This window comes from Molossus molossus, unplaced genomic scaffold (assembly GCF_014108415.1).
Source record: "Molossus molossus isolate mMolMol1 unplaced genomic scaffold, mMolMol1.p scaffold_m16_p_23, whole genome shotgun sequence".
In the NCBI taxonomy this organism is placed as follows: Eukaryota; Metazoa; Chordata; class Mammalia; order Chiroptera; family Molossidae; genus Molossus; species Molossus molossus.
Genome location: NW_023425359.1, coordinates 7,130,618 through 7,153,889, shown reverse-complemented (window position 1 = coordinate 7,153,889; position 23,272 = coordinate 7,130,618). Strand labels below are relative to the sequence as shown.

General features: G+C 55.8%; 1 protein-coding gene across 3 annotated transcripts in view; it reads left to right on the top strand.

Annotated features, from left to right (window-relative positions):
- The first annotated feature begins 5,425 nt into the window (after window positions 1–5,425).
- Window positions 5,426–23,272, top strand: part of CAPN9 (calpain 9) — a 38,280-nt gene continuing 20,433 nt past the window's right edge. For 2 of the 3 annotated variants that reach the window (XM_036277575.1, XM_036277574.1), the window contains exons 1-7: window positions 5,426–5,638; window positions 12,209–12,278; window positions 13,069–13,187; window positions 14,967–15,100; window positions 18,230–18,398; window positions 19,475–19,558; window positions 21,484–21,569. In XM_036277575.1, coding sequence (XP_036133468.1) covers window positions 5,426–5,638; window positions 12,209–12,278; window positions 13,069–13,187; window positions 14,967–15,100; window positions 18,230–18,398; window positions 19,475–19,558; window positions 21,484–21,569 — 875 coding nt within the window. The remainder of the gene's footprint in view (window positions 5,639–12,208; window positions 12,279–13,068; window positions 13,188–14,966; window positions 15,101–18,229; window positions 18,399–19,474; window positions 19,559–21,483; window positions 21,570–23,272) is intronic. The other variant, XM_036277576.1, reaches the window with a different exon arrangement.

Genomic DNA, 23,272 nt, shown 5'->3' with positions numbered 1-23,272 from the left:
CCAGCTAGTAGGTGTAGATAAGGAATGAAGGTCCGATGGAAAAATGCTGTCAGCTTTTTTCCACTGAGCTCTGCAGTTGTGATGATAGAAATGTCCTAGCGGGCTCTTGCAAAAACCCGAGCTCCAGAAAAAAATATTTACTCAATGATCAGTTCTTCTTCTACAGAAAATATTGCAAAGAAATTTAGGAAAGGAAAATATTAGTTAGTGCCTCCCTACTGCAAACGGGGAGGAGAGTAGAATCCAGAGTATAGCAGGGAGGCCAGTCACGGTGGGTCGGTGGGAAAGGCTGCTCACCAGAGCTGGCCACCCAGGGGAGGGCAGGGTCCCTCAGTCACCGACGGAGCCGCCTGCCAGCCACTGTGCAGAGTTGAGTGACTGCCCTGTCTGAACACCCGTGTGAGAAGGACCTGAGACCATTGCTTTGCTCATCTTAATGAAGAGAGTGACCAGCTGTCTTAAAAATGGTTTCATGGCAAATAATCAAAGTAAGACCTAAGGATTTGTCTTAAGAAGTGACACTTCTAGCCAAAGGTGGGAGAAGACTCTATTTGGTTTGCAAGTATAATATTTCAAAACTAAAAACATTTAGCTTGATTGAGCTCTTACATTACTTTGTTGTATCCTTACGTGACAGTAGGAGGTCTGACGGGTGAATAAGGCCCTTTGACCACCCTTTCAAACAGCCCTGTTCCATCATTCAATCAAAGCCTATCGTGTAAGATCTTCAGAGTAAATCATAAGACTCCAGGTGACCCCAGGGCCAGTCACCTTGCTCTTCTCCTGTCTTCGGGTCTGTCTCACCCCACCCCCTTCAGCAGGGCCTCACTGGGGAAACCCAGCCTGCATGTCTACCCTTCTTTCCGACTCATACCATTCATTGATCTCCAACCCTAGACTATCCGAGTAATAAATACGGAATTTGGATAAAGAATCTGGAGGTCCTCTTCCTCTCCCTCGCTCTCTCCTATGTGCTCATGTCAATGGTGACCTGCTGGAGTTAAGATTCCTGTCTACATTTTGATTGATAAATAGCAGGACTTTCTGAGAAGGTCCCATGAAACTGGCACCCCCATGGGTCTTGGAGAGCCCTAAAATCCCACCAGTGGTGCTAAGGCATGACCCTTAAGCCCAGAAGGACTATCTCCTCCTAAAGATTCGAGGCAAGAGAAAAATACAACGCCCTTCAGCTCCTTGCTCTAAAGTAGATGTCAGTGGCCTCTGGTGCCAGGAACTGCTTCTCATTCCTGGTCCCATTTGGGTGGCCTCTCAGCCCAGGGTGGAGAGACTGTCTCCTATCACCTAGGATCCAATTGTGAATCCCAGACTCTCCCCCGGGAGGCAAATGTCCAACTGCACTTGTTGGGTTATTCCACGATCGTAACCTAAACCATCCATTGAACTGTCAACAAATACTTACCGAGCACATGAAAACAGACCAGTTACAGAGGAGATCAGAAAGTTGAGAAGGGGGACCGCACACAGCTCTGTGCCGTGACGTGTGAAAACCCAAGCGACATGGCAGTTCTGACAACATCTGAATGATCAACACAGGCTCAAGAAGACTCGGGAACTCTAGGTACCTAACTAAGGAAGACATCTGAAGTTCAAAGTTCTACCCCCAAAAGACCACGCTCAGGTGGGAAAATGACAAGTTCTATCCACTGCTCAGGAACCAATACCTCTCATCTTCTGTGAATAATTATTGAGCATCTACTCCATGTAAGGCCCTGACCCAGATGTGCTTAGAGACATAATATAAAAAGTCCTCCAGCCTTCAAGGGTCTGACATCAAGCTGGAGAGGTAATCCTTTATCCACATGAAGGTGTCACCAACAGCGCAATAGCAACAACCGTTAGGTGCTGCTACTTAGCAAGCAGGTCAGCTTCCAACCACTCGGCACCCCCTCCTCCATGCTCACGCTCCCTCGCAGGGACGTCGTCGGCAGAGGGCAGCCGGTGCTGTTACCCCACATCTCCTTCAGCCCAGGCGTCACTTTTGCACATATTTTCTTTAATTGTCCCGGGACGTCTCTGGCACATTTTTATATCCCCTGCGATCCTCAGTAGAAAAGTCCCTTTCTCACGGTCGTCGAGAGGACTCGGTGACGTAGCCTACACAAGAGTTTGGAACACAGCTTGGCCGGTCACGAGCTCCGTGCAAAGGTGAGCCGCTGTCACCCCTGAAAGGGCTGCTGGTTGGTGATGGGTTTGCTGCCAGGAGGTTGCGGAAAGAAGCAGGTAACCGTGGAGCTCACTGGTCCAGGCTAACAGCCAACAGAAATGCAAAGGCAACCCGACCCTCCCGCTGACCCGGAGCCTGAGCCTGGCGCTGTCTCCTCTCCGCCTGCCTCTCGGGCCCCTCCTCACTCTCTCTCGGGAATTTCATCTGCACTCAGCAGAGCCAGGGGCGCCCACACGGTCCAGCTGTGACTGCTCCCCTGCGCTCCCAGGTCACGTCCCCAACTCCAAGTGGGCCCCACAAAATAAGAAGCTTTACCCTCCCTGTTGAGTACGGGGGAGAGAATGCCCTCCCATCCTTTTCCTCGGAGCATCTACCTTAGAAAACATTGCTGTGAACACTTTCTCTTCATTTCCAAACGTAAACGTGAAGGGAGGTGCCACCCCTGCCTCCCAGGCCCCCGGGCAGCAGGCGCATCATTTCCTGGGCGCCAGGCTCTGGGCTGCAGAAGGAGCCCCTTCGCGAAGACCGGAGCCTGTCTGTTCCGCATCCCTGTCAAACCTGGTGACGCACCTGCCCTGCTCTGAGGTGGAGCCCACCTGGGTCCTAGAGCAAAGTCTCCACACCAGGGGGAGGTTCGGAGCACTTGCTCTTGGTTTGGTCTGAGACATCACGGACCTGCCCAGGTGTGGGTCTCGAATCTCACTGCTCTGCAAGACGGCACAGCCGGGCTCACCTGGCCACTTCTCTGGACAAGGGCGTCCACCATGGGCCAAGGGCGTGGAGGAGAAAGAAAGGACTGGAAGACCCCAGAGGCCAGGGGGAGGATCGAGTAATCCACTTTCGCCGATTGCTCGGCTGAGGGGAGGAAAATGCAGCTAAAATGTGAATGGCCAGCCACTCCTGTCTCCAGCTGGTGGCAAGCGGATTGAGCTTCTAACTAGAAATGCACACTGCAGAGCGCGGGGCTGCGTGGACCAGGTCTGCAGGCTTGCCGGGCCTCCAAAGGGTGTGGCTGAAGTTCCTCTACCCTTTTCCTTCCTGAGAAGAAGAAGGTTTGGGAACTTAAACAGAGACCAGGACAGCAGCTGCTTTGTGGGGCGCTGGGTCAATGTGCTCCAGCCCCTCCCGCCCTGGCTGAGCTGGGGCTCAGAGACTCCAGGAGGCAGCCCTGAGCTGGGGGCGATCAGGACTGCAAGACGGGTCAGCCCAGAGCCCCCTGGGCCACGAGCTGGGGTCGTGCCACTTCCTAAAATATGAGACTTGGGGGGAAGAGGGGGCATGTCATAAAGGCTGAGCAGCTGTGACCCCTGAGACCTGCTTCCTTCCTGCAGACCTGCGTGGGACAGGCAGGTGGGAGAGCACAGCGGGGTCCCAGCAGCCTTCCTGGTCTCTGCACTGGGGCAATGGTCCTGGGCAGCGGGGGTGCGAGACACGCTTCTGTATTTCCACTGGGAGGTGTTTTCGCTTTAGTCATAAGTGACAATGCAGTCCTCTGATTACCTAGTAACTAAAGTCGGCTTTAAATAGAAAAACTGGTAAACTGGTTCTTCCAGGCCACAGGAGATTCCCAACTCGAAGCGCAGGCCCCCTGCCGGCCTGGGGAGGTGTCTGCAATGGGCAGGAATAAGGTAGACATACCTGGAGCTGGGCAGGGTCGGGCATTGGTAAACCTTTTCGACTCCCCACCGTGTTGAATTTCACATCAAGGTCCTTTCCCATCGCTGGTGTTGGAAGGGGAAATGCTGACAAATCTGGGCTGGCGGTCGTTTCTCTGACAGGTGTCACCAGAAATGGATGACGCGCACCTCGTCCTGCCTGTATCCCTGGCAGTCCTTAATCACTTGGAAACTGCTGTCTGACAGGGTGGGGAACATGGGGCGCTGGCAGCTCCTCCGTTTCTAGCAGAGAATCCTGTACAGGTGGGCACAAGTAGGTTTAGGGTTGTTCCTATGGAAAATAATACAATAATTAATAAATCATAACACAAGAATAAACGGTGTTTCACGTACTCACAACTCTAAGCCTACTTTTGCCCACCCTGTCCTGTGCAAAGAGACACAACAAGAGAGCCTTTAAGTGGTCACAGATGAGGCTCAGAGGGCCACCATGAGAACCGGTGTCAGTGGGACAGGACAGGGGAAAGACGGGACAGGGAGCAGAGGACGCCACAGCCCCAGACCCTGTGCGTGTCGGACTCTGCAGTCCCACACTGAGACACAGGCCCAGCTGGGCCCAGCGTCACCCAGAGGTCCCAGCTCCAACATCTTCACCTTCCCGGTAAACCAATGTGCAGGATCACGCGACAGTCCTGGGAACGAGGAGGTCCCCTGAACAGCTGCATCACGGGCTTGTAGCTGCAGCGTCCGCTCAGACCGCTGTCTCCACCCGCCAACGGGGCCGTTCGAGGACCGCGCAGAAGTCGCTGTAAGTACCTAGGACACCAGCTAATGCTTTTATTAAACTGTCCCCACCTTCCGAATGTTATTTCTTCTCAAACAGGAGATCCTATCTGCAGAGCCTTAGGGGGCAGGAATTTGATTCATATGACGTCTGTTTTTGCAAAGGTTTCCCAAGGCCAGCTGCAGGAATGTTGGAGGAGAGAGGCCTCCGTGCCCAGGAGGGGGAGTGGCCCTCTTCTGAGTTCACCGCATCAGCGGTCAGAGCCAGCAGCCTGCGGCACGCGCACAGCCGGCCTCTGGGCCCGCGGCACGCGCACAGCGGGGTGGCTGCGGCACCACCCTAAGGCCCAAAAGCCAAACAGGTTTCCCGTCCATGGAAAAAGTCTGCCGACCCCTCCTCTAAATCAAAACAGGACGGCCTGTGAGAGCGCTCCGTCCCTGAGATATACTGTTATTGAGCTCCCCCAACTGCAAACCTGCCACTCTCTGCCCAGGGCAAAGCCAGCCGCTGCCCCTTCCGCACAGCGTGGTTCTTGTTCTCTCCCCACAAAGCATCCTCTCTCCCACGGGTCTCCAGGGCCTTGGGCAGAGGGTTCTGCCTCTACTTGGACCTGGCCCAGCCTCACCCTCCCTGTGGGTCTGCAGGAGCCCGGGGAGGGCAGAGGGCTCTGTTCAGTTTGCCATCAGGGTGTGCCCATCTCAGCCACAGGGAGGTTCCCAGGCAAACAGGTCGAGCCCAGGGCCGCTCGGCCAGCTGCCCCGAGTGGTTCCTTCGAGACTGGCACTGGCACCTCGCTCCTTCCCACCCATCGCCACCTGAGCCCGCTGGCCGGGAGCAACCATGCCTTACCTCTACCGGGCCCCCGGGCCCCAGGAGCACCCGGTTCCCAGGGACGCCCGCCGCACCCACTCCTCGGGCCAGAGCTTTGAGCAGCTGAGGCAGGAGTGCCTACGGAAGGGCCTCTTGTTTGAGGACCCCGACTTCCCAGCCAACAGCTCCTCTCTCTTCTACAGCGAGAGGCCCCAGATCCCCTTCGTGTGGAAACGGCCAGGGGTGAGTGCAGCCGGGGTGGGGGGGTGGCAGGGGGTGCGGCTCCAAGGAGAGGGGCCGGGGGTGGGTTGCCCACACCTGGCTTGGGCACCCCTGCTGCGGCTACTGTGGAGAAGCTGTGCCGTTTGAGGGCACAGCTGAGCAGGGGACACACACCAGCAAGTGGGGGATGCAGGGGGTGGTACCCAGGGCATCTGGCTGCACCCCACCCCCAGCTCTCTGACTCCCACGGGAACTGGACTGAACCTGCAGAGAGGGACTTGTCCGGAGGGGTGAGCGGGCAGGGTCAAAGCTTTCTCCAGGACAAGTCTCAAGAGATGTGTCCTACTGGAACCCAAGGGCAAACCTGCAGCGACGTGGGAGGCCATTCAGAACCCCCCGTGGGTGCCCATGCTGAGGTGACCCATGGCAGTGCTCAGTGGCATCTTTTCCTGCTGCGCAGTGGATGGCCACCCACAGGTGCTCAGTCCCCGTGTGGCAGGGAATGTGGCGAAGCAGGGCTCTCCCCCATACCATGAACCCCCTTCCCGGAGTGAGTCGTCACCCATGCTGCCCCCCAACCATCTGGAGGCCCCGAGGGGCGCCAGCTGGTGCCGGGATGAGGAGTCAATATTTGCCACCCTGGATTAGTCAGGGCCTGACCTCTGCCCAGGACCGACCCATTCCTTCGGGTGGGTACAGGCCTAGGAGCGGCTCCTGTGGGGACAGGTCGCTATGGACAAGGAGGAGGAAGCAGAGAGTGCTGGGCCTAAGCGCTGGTCCCACCCTGCCGCTGATGAGTCCTCTGACTGTGGTCGCGTCACCTAACTGCCCGAGCCTCTGTTCACCTGTCAAGTGGCTCCAAGTCCAGTACACAGACGTTTTCAGTAAATGACAGCTGTTAGCACTATCACTTTTACTGACACCACCATCAGCTCCGAGTCTCTTCTTACATGTGCTGAGCAGGGTTCCCCACACCTACCTCCTCCCGGTCTCACTGCGTCAAATAACGCCCGTGTTTTACACAAGACCTCTGGGCTCTCGAGGCCCGGCCCAAAGTGCACGCACCGCTGGCGAGGCAATGCAAGCTCTGCTTTGCTGATTCCTGCTGGAGGCCGTGTCTGTGTGTGCATGTGCATGTACACGTGTGGGCTGTGTGCACACATGCACTGCGTGTTTCCATGTATGTGTGTGCACATGTGTGTGCTGCTATCCTGCCTGGTTCCGCACGAGCTGCTTCTGGTTTTCTAGTGTCTCCCCGAGTCTGACACGGCTCTGCCAAAACGGCTCGGCCTTCCCCCCAACTGGTCTCCCTGCCTCGTCTTACCCACCCACCCACTGCCTCCAGGGCCCTCCCACCCGTGCCCAGCACCCTCAGGGGGCTCAGGAGTGAATGAGGCAGGGCCCCTCCCCCGCTGCCCTCGTGCCCTGCACCCACCCTCATGGCATCCCGTCCCCCGGCTGGCATGCTCCACTGGTCGGGGGGCCCTTCTCTGCTGGGACACGCGGGCTCCCGCGCAGGCCTCCCACGGAGCCGTCCTTACCCCAGCAGCGTGGTCTCCCTGTTTCTGCTCCGACGGTGTTTAGGTGTGCCTGCCGCAGGGCCGTGTTCCTGAGCAGGAGCTCGTCTGTCCTGACCCCACTGACTCAGCTGCACAAACCGTCAGGCACATGCAAAACGATGGCCGGAGCCAACAGCTACTATGGCCAGGGCGACATTCGCTGTTGACCAGGGCCGTCTCGCTCGGTCTCAGACGGCCCCGAGAGCCGGCATTACTGCATCCCCATCTCCCGAAGGAGAGACCGGAGCCTAGAGGCCGATGCCACCTAGGGCTGGGACACAGCAGTGCCTGGCTGGCCCCGGCCAGCTGCCTCCGAGCACGGGCCACTGTGCTCACTGACCCTGCCTCCTGCTGGAGTGAGTGGGGGCACCTCATTGCCTCAAAGGCACAGTGTGGTTGCTGGCAGAGCCGGGCACGGGGGTGAGCCCACCCTGGGCAGCCCTCCCCTGCCCTCTGCCTCTGTTCCTGCCGGCAGAAAACGCCACTTCCACCCCCTGACAGCAACATCCCTTGCAGATGGCCTTCTCTCCGGCCCGGACTAGCTGAGCCTGTGGGCGCGGGTCGTTTCTCAGGGGTGCTCTTAGGATCGGCACCTGTGGGGTGGAAGGGGCAGAACTGGGCAGAACTGGGCAGAACTGGGCAGAGTTGTGGGGTGGCCCCGTGAAGGTGTCAGCGTGGGTGCTGGGGGGCTGGGATGGACCACTGGAGTACCCTGTGGGGGGTGACAGCCCCACCTGTGTGTGTAAACCAATGCCAGCCACTTCCCACCCAGCCCCTGGCTTCCAGCGGAAGCTTCTCTTGGCCAAAACTGGAATTTCTCCGCGATCAAAGCTCGTTCCCAGACACACTGCTCTGTTTCTCATTCAGGAAGTGGGGCGGGGGGGCAGGCTCCGAGCTCTGCATTATATCTTACAGACTTCTGGGGAATCTGGGACAAGGTGTGGGGGTGAGGACTAAGGTTCCACTTGCAGGACAGAGCTCCAGGTCCCTGGTTTGGGGGCAGAGGGGTGGCAGGCAAAGGGTCAGTTTCCAGGGTCCCCCTAAGGCCTCGGGACTTGAGTGCGTCTGCATTTCTGCTCAGCACGTCTGTGGGGTCTGTTCGGGGAGCAGCTGCGAACTGCCCAGTGAGGCGGATGGGCGGGGTGCCCTCCAGCACCACCTTCTTGTCAAACACAGCTGAGCCCCAGGGCGGGGGATGGCACACAAGAGCAGCCGGAAGCGGAAACGTCAAGGCGACATCGCAGGGCAAAGTAACTGAGGTGGTGTCCTGGGGCCTGGCGTGGGTGGGGTGACAGCTCAACTTGGGGAGAAGGTGAGATCGCCCCAGTGGGCGTGGTCTGCACCAGCCTCGCGGGAGGGCTGTGGGTCTGAGCGACAGGGGTCTCCCAGCCTGATGGGGAGACAGCCACATGGGTGAACTGCAGTCCATCAACACCTGCTTCTGCGCCTGCAGCCGGACTTCCTCAGTTCACAAGTGCCTTGGCCTCAGTTTCTCCCCAACTCCCTGTGTGCCTGAAACCATCTGCTTTCTCCCATGCAATTCCCTCCCCCACTTCTCAGCCTAATCCCGGGACATCTGGTCCCTGCAGGCGCCGCCCCACCCTCTGTCCCCTGCCGGCCTCCTGGTACGGCGCACACCGTGTCACGTGGCCGTGACCTCCCTGCACAGTGAGCCCGCCGCCCCCAAAGCTGTCCTGCTCTGAGACACCTCTGTGTCCCTGTGGGCCCCCAGCTCTGGGACATTCGGGGTCAGCACACATGGATACAGGGCTCAGCCTCTCCAGCCGTGTTAGAATGTGGCTTTTCCCTATTGAACTAATTACTCAGGGAAAAGTCTGTGCGTTGGGCTGAGCCCTTGATGATGTACAACATGAGCATAACAGGCCCTGAAACCAACGTTACAGGACCCGATGCTGGGTCCTCAGTCCTCCAGGAACTCAGTGGTGCCCAGGCCCCTCCCTCAGGGTCCCCACGCTGCAGGCTGGGCTCACTTCAGGTTTGTCCAGACCCCTCCAATCTTCCTGTCCCGGGGCTGTAGCTCCAGGTAACCCCTGTCCTCAAGTCCTCAAACAGCCTTTCACAGGAACGAACAGTGTTCTGGGCCCACACATGTATGCAGGACCCCAGACACCCCGAGCACACACCCAGCCTCATGGCATTGCCAGACGAGGTGCAGGCCCCGAGCGGGTCACTCGGGTTGGCCGGTAGTGTGCGGGCTCTTGACTTGGCACAGGAAGGTTTCACAACGCAAGCCCGGGTGATTTTGAGAGCATGTTGATTAAAGCAGAGGATATCGCGACACAGGAAGGACTTAGGGTAGAAGAAGCAACAGGAGAGAAAGTCAGAGAAAAAGGGGGCTTTGGAGACAGGTCCAGGGGGTGAGCCCGGGACGAGCTGCCGCTGCCCACTGCTCCCCTGGTTGGAAGCCTCGTGGGGTCCCTTGGAGCTCGGGAGAAACAGAGCAGAGAGACAGGCATGGGGCGGGCTGTACCCGGAGCACTCACGTGGCCTTTGTCTTGAGGCTTCTTACCTTTCTTTGGTGGGTGGGAACCCTAGGGGAGGTCCTAACAGAATAGTCATTGGCTTTCCAGGTGTGTCCTTCAACATGTCGATTCATCAAGATGTGCGTATAGAGGCGTCAGGGTTATTTTCTGGTTAGTTTTATTTTTAAAGAACATCATTGACGAGGGACAGGTCTGAGGCCCGTCTGCCTGGGACAGTTTGGAGTGTGCAAACCATTTGCACCTGAGTGTCCTTGGTTAGGGAAGATAAAACCTTGTGATTCATCAGCTGGCTGTCAATTGCTCAAATTATTTGGCTAATTATTGCGTCTCGGTTTCCCTTAGTCCACTTGTCGAGGAATGTCCCAGATTCTTACTCTCCTGCCTCAACAGGACATTCATGTGGGCACATATATACTGTATGCCCACACAAGTCACACACGCTTAGCACATGGGTGTGTAGCCCTCGCCACAGCACAGCCTCCCCTCAACAGACACAGACACAGAATGCCCGACACACACAGATGTGCTGTGTCACACAAATGCTGGACAGACAGTGGTGTCGGTCAACGTCCAGGGACCTCATCGGTTTACACCTGATAGATAATTTGTGTTCACTTGGTGAGAATTACTAGTTCTCTGCTGTATTTTCTCCAGCATTCCACAGTTTGATGCAATATGATAAAACTCTCGTGGACAAAAGTAACCAATTGTAATGGGAGCTGGGAGGCGGTCACAGCTGCAGGCACAGGTGGCCTGGCCAGGCCTGAGGCAGGTGGGGGAGGGGAGGACAGCGAGGGGGAGGGGGTGTCCTCCACACCCACAGCCCATCTTGCAGGAGGCTCAGCGTGTGGCACAGGCTGCTGGCGGGATCTGCCAGCCGCAGAGCCCGTTTCACATCCACTTTAGGAACGAGTGGCCACGGCAGGGCGAGGACGGCTTGTCTGGGCCCTAGAGCGAGGCTGGGCTGTGCAGGGATGGCTGTGGGGACCCGGGGCCCTTTGGGGCAGAGGCTCCAGTACAGACTCTGGGAGGGGCCCAGAATGTCTGCGCTGGAGGAGGGCGGTCTGTGTACCATGTGGCAGGTGAGGACAAAGCCTGGAGGAGGTGGGTGGCCTGTCCAGAGCCCCCTGCTCACTGGGAGGGCTGCTGCTGGGACCACGCACACGTTCCTGTTTGCACCTCCAGGGGGAGTCTGTCCCCAGTCCCAGTCTCTGGAAATGCCTGGGAAAGTTCTCACCCTGCAGTCACATCCAGTTAAAAGATCGGGCATGTGCTGTGACCAGACTTCCCTCCTCTCACGATTCTGTTGCGTCTTCCGGGACCGTCACAGGACTCCCCGAGCCTGTCCGCTTCCCCAGGGGCCCTCCCTGACCGTTCCTAAGACAGTTCCCGGCACACGCCGCCCTTCTGTCCTGCACTTACCGCTAGGACGCACGGAAGTGTCTGTCCCTCTGCTCATAGCCTGTCCCGCAGTCACTGGGCAGGGACTTCGCTCTTCTTCTTTGCTGTAGCTCACGCCAGAAATAGCGCCTGGTGCCCCAAAAGATGGAGAGAATGTATAAAGTTTGTATAATTAATACAAAATGCTTTTGAATGCTGCTTTGCTAATGTTTTGTATTTATTTCTCCATACTACTATATATTTATATATACTAATGATTTTGTTATGTACCCATTATATATGATAATGTGTAATATATAATAAAATATAGCCCTGGCGGTTTGGCTCAGTGGTTAGAGCATCGGCCTGCAGTCCGGAGAGACCCAGGTTCGGTTCCCACTTAGGGCACGTACCTCGGTTGCAGTTTGTCCCCGGCCCTGGTTGGTCGTGTGGGTGGCAACCATTCGATGTGTCCCTTTCACATCAATGTTTCTCTCTCTCTCTCCCTTCCTCTCTCTCCATCCCACTCTATCTGTGCAAAAAATGGAAAAATGTCCTCGGGTGAGGATAAAAAGATAAATAAATAAAATAAAATAAAATATATATAATGCACTTTGGTGAAATTATATGAGAGATATAGATATATATCTGTCACTATAGTGTAGATAAATTTAAAAACTGTACCTCAGTGCCTATTCTGAGAAGGAGGGAGCTGGGTAGCCTGAGTGGCACTTGCGTTTGGTGCCGGGCACCAGGCTGGGCAGTGTTACGACCGCACTGTGAGGTGAGGCGTTTGAAGCCCACAGGGGAGTGTAAGTGGGGAGTCGGGATTTGAACCTGGGGCCTCTGACACCTGGCGCAGGCCCGAGTGGCCATGGGAATCCTCAGGGCCTGGCTGATGTCCTGCTTTGGCCAGAGGACTGTGCTGAGGGACCGCTCAGGAGGCAGGACCTCTCCCCAGGGACGTGATCTACCAGAAGGTGCAGGTTTGTGGGGTACAGAGCCATGGCCTCCTCATGCTCCCCACCCCCAAAGGAAGAAAACCAAATACAGGAAGCAGCCGTCTGCTCCGAGAAGGGGGAGCCTGAACCCGGCCCACCGTGCTGGCCCGCTGCGGGGCCTCCCTTTAACAACACTCTCTCTTCCAGGAAATAGTGCAAAATCCAGAATTCGTCCTGGGAGGGGCCACCAGGACTGACATCTGCCAGGGGGAGCTGGGTAAGTGGGAGCGGCTGGAGCCTGGAGTCACGGGCTGGACAGACTGCCCCGTGGTGGCCAGGGGGACAGGGCCCCTGAGCTGTCACCACAGGGAGAGCAGCCGGGTCCCTGGGCTTGGAGGACCAGCACCGCCACCACCCCTGCCCACCCCCGTCTGCTCCCTGGGGGATGTGTGTGTGCCCCGGGCACTGAACCACACACACACACACACACACACACATAGATACTGTCTGACACGTGACTTCAGTTTTCAGTTTTCCTCTAGAGGTGTGTTAACATGGAGACACAACTGAGGACATCAGTACCTTACTCAACAAATCTCGAAAATGCACGATACTTGAGAGCAAATGGTCCCGGAGCTACCGTGGTCTATAACTAACTGAGTCTGGGTTGGGGGCAGGCATCGGTCCCATAAATGTGCCCCCCGGTGCCGCAGGGGCTACAGGTGTGAGACAGCTGCCCAGCCAGCCATGCGGACAGTCGGGTCAGCCGCCGTGGTCCTCCGGAAGGGAGTCCCCAGGACTGCACATTTCTGATGCTGCAGAGCACATGTCTGGAACTCAGGGCGCTGTCCCATAACACTGCCGAGCCAGGGACAGATGTGTGACAACCCGGGCAGGAAGGCTGGGAAGGGAGGCCGAGGGGGACAGGGGCATCTGCTGGCCCTCTGCCCGTTCTCTCAATGCAGAGGACATGTGGCCACCTCTGGGACCCCTGACATCTCTGGCAGAGTTTTCCCATTGGCTGTGAACGAGCAATGACAACCATGAGTGATGACTTGATTTTGCAGGCGACTGCTGGCTGTTGGCAGCCATCGCCTCCCTGACGCTGAACGAAAAAGCGCTGGCGAGGGTGGTCCCCCAGGACCAGAGCTTTGGCCCCGGGTATGCCGGCATATTCCACTTCCAGGTAAGGGGGCCTGGCCTGGACCGGACTGTCTGGGGTCCAGCGTGAGGCCAGGGGCACCTTCAGATGCCGGGAAACCCTAAAGGAAAGCCCCCGTACCTGTGTGGCAGCAGCATCCCAAACCTGCCGTCACCAGTGTCCCCGTGCACCCCAAAGCCCCGTCAGGGCTCCGCGACCGAGGCAGTGCGTTCCGCGGCGCACGCCCTCGAGGCGGCCACGCTGGGCGTGAGCTTTGGGCAGGACTGGGGGTCCGCGCTTCGACAGCTGAAAATCCTCCTGCTTCAAGCATAAGCGATTAGACCGCTCAGGACCTGGATCGCACCTCAGATCCTGAGAGTCTCCTTACTGAAGAAATACAGATTTGGAGACATGAGCGAGTTTAAAACATAAAACCTGGGGGAAGCACAGAGCTGGCGGAGGACAGAGCCAGGGCGAGGCCCGCTTGCTCCCCTCCTCTCCCTCGACACCGCCTCCACCCCGGGCTGGCACAGGGCTGACCAGACGGTGGAGCGCCCCCCACTGGCCTCAGGGCGGCCTCAGGCAGCTTCCCCGCAAACTGGGCCACCCTACACCGTCGGAAGAGGAGGCTGTCTACCTGGTCGGTCCTCCCTGAGTCACACGGGCCCTGTGGAGGAGGCGGGGTGCGGCATGGCTGACGCCTTCCTGCCACCAGGCTGTCCCGGGGGCCTGTCAGTCACACACTGAAGTCCTGCGGCAATCCTCCACCAACTCCCCTCCCTCTCCTCACTGTCCTCAGCCACAGGCCAGGTGTGTGGGGTCAGGGCAGTCCACTGTCCCGTTAGGCTCTCCGCCGCTGTCCCCTGGGAGGCCAGCCCCAGCCCCCCGACTGCTCCTGCCTCAGGAGTTCGGAGGCCCCGGCCTGCCAGCAGGGCCTCCGCGAAGAAGCCTCAACTGTCCCCAAGAGGGCCTGAGGTGGCCTATGTCCAGAGGGTGAAGCCCCCACGGGGGAGCCCAGCTGGAGCAGGGACAGCGTCCCCACACTGTGCTCCCCCTGACATAGGCTTGGGGCCCACCACTGAGAGCCTGGGACAATAGTCCTTAAAACACACACAACCTGGGCCAGGGCCTGGTCCGGGCCGACGGGATTGAGTCACTGCAGACGCTCAGGGGCCCCAGCAGAGCTGTGGATAGATGCGCCCCCTCCTCCGACTCGCTCCTGACTGATATGCTCTACGACCAGCCGAATAGGAAAGGACACGCACTCACGCACACGCTCCCACACACGTGCAAGTGCATACATGTGCACAAACGCACATGCATGTGAGCCTGTAAGAACACAAGTGCACATGCACACACACCCCCGCCTCACGCCTGCACCTGGCATGAGCGTCCCCAACCTCCCTCTGTGTGTGAATGAACCGCCAACCCCCTGGGCAGAGGCTCCTCTCAGCCCGGAGCTGAGACAGCCAGGGCGGGGGTGGGGGGGTGGGGGGGGCTGCGGGAGGGAGGAGCAGAGAGCCGGGGGGGCCGGCAAACCCTCCCGGCGCGGTCTCCAGGGAGAGGGGTCCACCAGGCGCTGCACAGCGTCCACGGGTGGCCCTGCCCTGCTCCCCTGGGTGATGGGCCGGCACCGAGTCCCTGAGCCGACGTCAGGTCCCATGCTCAGCACAGAGTGCGGTGGCCCCAGCACCGAACCCACGTGTGAGGTCCCTCAGGACCATCAGGGCAGCTGGTCCCACGGAGCAGAAGCCAAGGGCAGAGCACTTGCCAGTGGGGCTGGATCTGTGCGTGACACCCTCATTTGTGTCCACCCGGGGACAGTTCTGGCAGCACAGCGAGTGGCTGGACGTGGTGGTGGATGACCGGCTGCCCACCTTCAGGGACCGCCTGATCTTCCTGCACTCGGCGGAGCACAACGAGTTCTGGAGCGCCTTGCTGGAGAAGGCCTACGCCAAGTGAGTGTGCCCGGTGCCCGCCCCAGCCGCTGGCCTGTGTGTGGGCGCGAGACCCAGCTCGGGGGACACATGGCTCCGCCCACCTGCCTGGGGCTGGCTCCGGGCTGCAGGTGGGAAAGGAGAGGTCTGAACGCTTTCCGGTCGTGGCGCAGGTGGGCCCAGTCTTGGGCGCGGTGGTGACACGTGCCCCTTTCTCTCGCTGTGTCATGAGTCTGGCCTTCGGAAGGGCTGGGAGAGTGGGCAGAGGGAGCAGCAGACCTCCACCCAACGCCGTCGTAGCTCAAACATCCGGGCCCTTAACCACATGGATAATGACAGAGTTTTCCACCTTCAAAATGCTCTTTTTTTAAAATTAAAAACAAACCAAAAAACTGTGATAGAGTTTACCATTTTGACTATTTTTTTTTATCCTCACCTTAGGACATTTTTCCATTTTTTGTTCTGATAGAATGGGAGGGAGAGAAAGAGAGAGAGAGAGAGAGAGAGAGAGATCAATGTGAAAGGGACACATCAAGTGGCTGCCACCCACATGACGCATCCAAGGCCAGGGACAAACTGCAACTGAGGTACATGCCCTTAGCAGGAACCGAACCAGGGTCTCTCTGGACCACAGGCTGAAGCTCTAACCGCTGAGCCAAACCGGCCAGCCCATTTTGGCCATGTTAAGTGTGCAGTTCAGTGGCATTAAGTGCATCCCATCACCACCACGTTGTTGTACGACCATCTCCACCATCCACCTCCAGAACTGTTTCATGTGGCAAAACCAAAGTCTGCACCGTTAACACACGAACGCCCTCCCATCCCCCACTTCCTGTGGATCTGACAAGTCTAGGTAACTCATATAAGCAGACTCCAGACCCCCACTTTTGGCCTCGGTTCCCTCCGTGTCTGGATTTCCAGCCCATCAACTCATCCAGGAGAGCTCCTCCACATCCACGCAGCCTGAGCTCCTGCTCAGCAGGCCCCAGAGCTCCCCAGGGCCCCGCTCAGGCTCAGCTTGATCTTCAGGTTGTGGGGATCCTGTCGTCAGAGACAGGAACCAGGAAGGAGGGTCATACCTCTGCCTCCAGGTGGGGTGTACAAGTGGCAAAATAAAATGAGGTTCAACTAATTGGGGTTCGACTAACCCTGAAACCAGCAGATGGAATTCAAGGCATCAGAGAACCAAAGGTGCTCCCGTTGCCCACCTGTCCCACCTGTGGACACCCTCAGGTTTGTGGACAGGTTTGAGGTGGGCAAAGGGCCCTCCTTCCAGCCCCAGAAGGAGAAACCCAGCCCTGGCTCTGCCCCTCGGGGAGTCCCCCCCCATCAGGGGACTTCCACGGGACCCTCTCCTGGGCCGCTTCCCCTCACTGAGCCCAGCACAGGGAAATCCACCCCCTGCGGCTGTGGGAAAGGCTTAGACCAGGAACACTGGTGGAATTCAACAGGATACGAAGGGTAAGGCTTTTCCCTCTGAGAGAAAAAAATTGGTTTCTTAAAGAGAAAAACCTTTATTTTTTGGTCATTAAAAGTGGCCGAAAAGCCCTGGCCGGTTTGGCTCAGCGGTTAGAGCGTCGGCCTGCGGTCTGGAGAGACCCGGGTTTGGTTCCCGCTAAGGGCACGTACCTTGGTTGCAGTTTGTCCCCAGCCCGGGTTGGGTTGTGTGGGTGGCAACCACTCGATGTGTCGCTTTCACGTCGATGTTTCGCTCTCTCTCTCTCCCTCTCACTCTATCTGAACAAAATATCGAAAAATGTCCTCGGGTGAGGATTAAAATAAATAAAAAAAAAAAAAAAAAAAAAAGTGGCCAAAAATAGTTGGGAGGACACCTCACCAAAGTTGATGTACAGATGGCAGATAAGCACATGGGAAGATGCTCAGCATCACTAGGAAATTGCCAACCAAAGCAATGACATGGCACCGCACACCGACAGCGCCACTGTTGACAAGGATGTGCAGTGACGGGACCCTCGTTCGTTGCTGGTGGGAATGCAAAGTGGTGCAGCCACTTTGGAAGACAGTTTGACAGTTTCTTTCCTAACTAAATGTAGTCTCACCAAGGGATCCAGCAACTGTGCTCCTTGGTAAATGAGTTAGATAAAGACTTGTGTCCACACAAAAAACTTTCCGCAGATCTTTATAACAGTTTTATTCATAATTGCCCCAAACTGGAAGCCACCAAGATGTCCTTCAGTAGGTGAGTGGATAAACCAACTGTGGAACATCCTGACAATGAAATACTATGCAGTGATCAAAAGAAATGAACTATCAAGCCATGAAAAGATATGTATGAATCTTAAGTGCATATGAATAAGTGAAAGAAGCCAACTGAAAAGATTGTTGATTCCAACTACATGACATTCTGAAAAAGGCAAAACTGTGGAGACAGTAGAAAGATCAGTAGTTGCCAGGGGCTCAGCGAGGAGGGAGGCAGGGAGGAAGGGAGGGAGGAATATGTGGAGCACAGGGGATTTTTCTAGGGCAGTGAAACTATTCTGTATGGCACTGTGATGGTGACTACGGGGCACCATGCATGTATCAACCCCACAGAACTCTATGCACAAGCAATGTGTCTAGGAGGATGGGGATCCCAGGTGGAATGCAGACTGTGATGAAACCTAACTGCATTACAGATCTGGGAGGCGGACTCACTGAAGGTGTAGGAGAGAAAGGTGCTTTGGAAACATGTGGAGTTCATGAGACCAAAAGGTCCTCAACGCTCTCTGTCTACACACCACTTACACCCCACGGTCAGGCCGTGTTCCATGTGAGAAGAGACACACACATGCTGTGAACCTCACAGCAGCCCTCGAAGGGGGAGTACAACTGTCACCTTGTTTCATAAATTAGGAAACTGAGCTGGCCCAAGATCACTCAGCTTGTAGGTGGTGCAATAGGAACTTGGCCCTGCAGCGGGCCAGGGACCAGAGTCCACGCTCTTTCCCACTGCACCACACTGCCTCTTCGCGGAGTGACCAGGACGACTGTTTCCTTCCATGCCTGCTTCCCATCTTCCATCCACTCGTCCCAGCCTGGGCGGGCCTTGAGCGCGGTTAGGAGAGTTAGGAAAAGTCTGGCCGAGCGGCGCCACCTGGTGGCGGAACGTGTTCCCTGCAGCAGTGTCCTGGCTTTCTCGTGCTCTTACAGGCTGAATGGGAGCTACGAGGCTCTGAAGGGCGGCAGCGCCATCGAGGCCATGGAAGACTTCACCGGAGGCGTAGCAGAGACCTTCACAACGAAAGAGGCGCCAGAGAACTTCTATGAGATTCTACAGAAGGCCCTGAAGAGGGGCTCTCTGGTGGGCTGCTCCATTGACGTGAGTCACTGACATTGCAGGCACTGGGCTGGGGCCAGAGGTCTGGGCCAGGTGCTCCGGCCGCACGCAAGGAGGAACGTGACCTAGTGGGGGGAGAGGGTCTATTGTAATCAAAGGAGAAGTTTTTATTTAATGTGATACAAAGGTGAGACATACTGGCTGAATCGGGCAGGACAGTTCTGATACCTAAAGGCACACATCTGTCTCCCTCCCTCGGGACACCCTGTGACGCGTGGCACCTGCCCTGCACACCTCACCCTGCACATACAACGGGCACGCGGGCGGATATACACACAAGCAGGGTGGGCTGGTTCGATTTCACTACATCGAGTCTTACTATGTACTTTCCCGAAACTTGTTTATTTTGCATCATATGTCATGAAAAACATAACAGCACTTTTTTGTTGTTGTTGTTAATCCTCACCTGAGGATATTTTTTCCATTGATGTTTTTTCTTTTTAGAGAGAGTGGAAGGAAGGAAGGGGGTAGAGAGAGAGAAAAACATCCATTTGAGAGACACATCGATTGGTTGCCTCTAATATGTGCCCTGACCAGGAATTGAACCTGCAACCATTTGGTGTATGGGACAAGGCTCCCACCAAATTAGCCACCCAGCCAGGGCTACCTCATGTGTTTTTGAAACCGACTTGAGTTTTCTGTTTCCTCTTGGGAGTTTCTTTGCTGGTACATAATCTGTTCCCTCTGTATCTTCCAGTTTGTGACATAGAGTTGCATGTGACACTGTCATGCTTCCTATCACCTCTGTAGTGTGTGAGTGGGCTTCTGTCTTGTGCTGCTATATGATGGGAATGTTCAAGTTGTTCTCTGTTTGGAGGCAAGAAAGTAAACTGATCACTAGAGTCTGAGCTGGAATGAGGGTCTTCTCACCTGGACGAGACAGGAATTGCTGAATGCTAACCACGTTAGGGGTGTCCTGTATACCCATTTCATGGCCTGGGCACACGGCCCCCATCTCGGGAAGCAGGAGGGGCCAGGCCAGGCATGGCGCTCGGTCTGGCCAGGGAGCACCGGCTTGACATACGCAATGGGTCCAACGCTGCTCTTTCACGTTTCAGATCAGAAATTCTGCAGAATCAGAAGCCCGGACGCCTTTTGGTCTTATTAAGGGTCATGCCTACACTGTGACGGGAATTGACCAGGTGGGTGACATGAGCCCCTGTTGACAGGGTACAAGGACAGACTCAACAATTGCTAGTCCCCTATGCTTCCTTAGGGCATTGAAACCCCCATCAGACTTCAGAGACTGTCTCATCCAGGGAGGCAGGCTGGAACGCAAAACGGGAAAGAGAAACGCGTGATCCACCACACTGCCAAACTTGGTGAGCAGGTGTGAGAACCTGGTCTTCGTCATTCCTTTTCTTCCCTGGTTACAGTCCTGTAATAGGGCTCGCCAGAGAAACAGACCAATGCGAGACACAGATAGCGGTAGAGAGAAATGGGGAAAGAGATTCATCATGAGGAGTTGGTTCCCGTGGTTATGGAGGCTGAGAAGTCCCACGATCTGCCACCTGTAAGCTGGACAGCTGGCCATACAGTTCTAGTCCAGTGCAAAGGCCCAAGAACCCGGAGAAGCGATGGTACTAGTCCTAGTCCAAGAGCGGAAGGGGACCAAAGTCCCAGCCTGCGGTCAGGCAGAGAGAGGAAATTCTCCCTTCTTCCACCTTTTTGGTCTTTGTATGTGGTTGTTTTGGAGTGTGAAACCTGGTTTGTGAGGACACAGGCACAACCGGCCTCCTCCTGGTGCTGCCATGCTTTGAGTAACACTCTCCATGTGAGTGGGAGTGAAGGGTGCGGAGGGAGGGCCTGTCCCCCGCCTCCCCAGGGGTTGTGAGCGAGCGGCCAGGGGGCAATGCACCCGGAGCTTAGGATTGTAGCTACCTGTGTTGGCTCCTTTCCTCCGCCTTCCTCACAGGCCTGCCCGCCCCTCATTGGAGTAGGCATGTGATTTTTAATGTTACATCTAATTATCATTCCAAGTAACCACAGAAATCCTCCATCTCATAGGATCCTCTGTTCAGTTGCGTGTCTCTCTCCACCTACAAGGACTTTACCTCCCCTGCTCATTTTAATGAATGAACCTCTGAAATGGTGCACCGCAGAGGTTATACTAACAAATTATTTTTTCACATCAAAAATGCAATTTGTGCCAAGCGCATGAGGAGAGAGTATTCTGGGAGCTAAGCTGTCTGGTAATTGATGAATAGAAGTCTTTTACCTCTACTCTCTTTCCTCCAAATAAAAAATATTTGTGAAATGTACTAGTCCTCTTTGCTGCTGCTGGATAGAACATGGAGGTCATGGGGGGTGTCTTTCTTTTTACTGACACAAGGGTTCGACGTGCGGGCGGCAGAGATCCGTGTAGCACATCTGCACGGGGCAGCATAGTCGGACTAAGGAGACTGAGAAGTGGTTTTTGCTTGTTGTGTAAACTCCCAGCGTGTGTTTATGTTGTTACCATTCACCTGTGAGTGAGATGCTAAGGGTGAAGAGAATTCAGTGCAGCCATGAGCCGCTTAACGAAGGGCACGCGTTCTGAGAAGTGCGTGGTCAGGCACGTCCGCCGCTGTGCGAACGTGTGCAAATCCCGGCTGCTGCGGGCCGCGTCACACCAGGGCCGTGTCCACCACTGTACATGCGGCGCGTTGGAGACTGAATTGTCGTGTGTGCGCCTGACTGTGGTCATTCCATGAGAACTCTCTGTACCCTTCACTGCTTCTGGGTGCTGAGGACACACAGATGAACAAGACCTGGCCCCTGCCTCTAGCGGAGGCCAGTCTAGAGAAAAAATTCACTCATTTGAAGTTTCATGTGGACTCATTACTTGTTAATCACAATTCTACTTTATGTCCCAGATTCAGCATCTCCATTCTGGGTGATTAGTATCACATCATTGGTAGTGCCAGCAGTCACGTTCAACAGGAATCAGAAAGTTCCAAGGGCTAGTGAAGACCTGATGAGCTTTGACCTGTCTTTAACGTGTCGTAGTCTGGAGGCCTCCCTAAAGCCAGGCCTGAAGTCTAGGGGTGAATTCGTCATTTCACATTTCCGGTGTGTGTTCTTCTAGGCAAACGTCCGAGGCCAGGCAACCGAGCTCATCAGAGTCCGGAACCCTTGGGGCCAGGTCGAATGGAACGGGGCCTGGAGCGACAGGTCAGTCCTACCGCAGCCCCCTGGCAGCTCCCCCTCTCACTGGTCCCGGGGCACAGGGGCTGGGCTGCCACGTGCGGTGTGAGGGAGGAGCAGTTAGTCTCCAGTTCTCTCCCAGCTCTTACCCAGGGCCCTGTCCCGCTTCTGGGTGCCAGGCTTGGGCCCTCGGACCCCATTTGTCATCAAACTGGATTCTCAAGGACAATTCTCTTGAACTTTCTTGTAATTATTTATGTCAGTGAATGTATGAGCTCCCATGGGAATTTCTCACACCCCCATGTGTTGTAAAGGGCTGTATCTCCAGTTATGAGTAGCTCCAGTAAGCAGTGTGTGTGTGCGTGTGTGTCTGTGTGTATGTGCATGCATGCTTTGGCTAGGGTGGGGGTAGCAATGAGCATTTTTGGTGTGATAATCCCTGAAATATTGCCAAGCAGGTCACCAGGGAATTCTTTCTAATGGTCACTGACCATTGGCCAGAGCCCCAGTGGCCCAGTAGAAAGACAGAGGAAGTGGAATAGGAAATTTACCCATTACAGAGCAGTTAACCGGGGTCATTTATTTGGCCCCCAATTAAAAGAAAGGTTGCCTTTCCAGTATGTGTCCTTCCTCACCCCTTAGGAAGTGGCCCAGGTGACTGGGATCAGGGTATTTCCATGTGCTTGGACAGGGCCCACCTAGGGCTGTCTCTTCCTCAGTCCCTTCTCCCTCCACTGGGGCCTCTGCCGCACCCCCACAATGGTGACTCATGGGGCCATGGGGAGCCCTTCAGCAAATCTAGAACTGGAGTAACTCTGAGTTGGTAATTGTCCTCAGCTCAGACAAAGCTTCCAGGTCACACCTGCCATCTCTCTCTCTCGGCCTGCCAGGGGTTGGCACAATGCAATGAACTACAAGCACACGCTGATAGGAGTGAGGGGGAGCATCGCAAGGGAGCATATGCTCCAGATCTCTGGATGCAGCTCGATTTATTTGCAGAGTGGTTCCCCAGGTTACATGTTGATTTAGGTAAATTATTTTCTTGAGATTGAAGTCTCTGCAGACCATACAGCCAAGCCCTGTCTCTTGCTTTTTATGGTGAAAGAGACATCAAAGATAAAAAATAACAAATCCATCCTCGCCTGGGCATCCATGGTCTATTCGTGGTCTTCCAACCCTTTGTCATGCAAACTTTATCTATTCACATGCAAACAAAACATTAAGTACCAAACAGGGCGGTCTTCCTGCCCTCCAGTCAAACCTATCTGTTCACACACGCTTTGATCCGAGACTGGCCAGGTCACGAGAATATACCTCACAAGGTTACAAATTGTTCATTCACCAACCCCCATTCCTACCCACACCGTCCATGTGTTGGTGGCTTTATTAAGCAGGTTCCAGCCTGGGGACACAGCACACTCCTGGGGACAGCTTGTGATTCAGACCCAACCGATGTTAGAGGGAACGAGATTGGTCTCCCTCTCCTGGTGGAAATGGAAAGGGCAGGAATATTGAAACTGAAATTACTGGGGCTGCTTCCTACCATGAACAGACTTGCAGAGTCCCTCGCTGTAGAGGACACTGTCTACAAAGGGCACAGGCCACTTTGCCCTGGGACACACGCAGAGCGAGAAATGAAGAAAGGACATTTTTTATGGGAGTCGAGGCTGGAACCAAGCCTGCCTCCGGCTCCCACTCAGCCTGGGGGTGACAGAGTCAGTTCCCGTCCT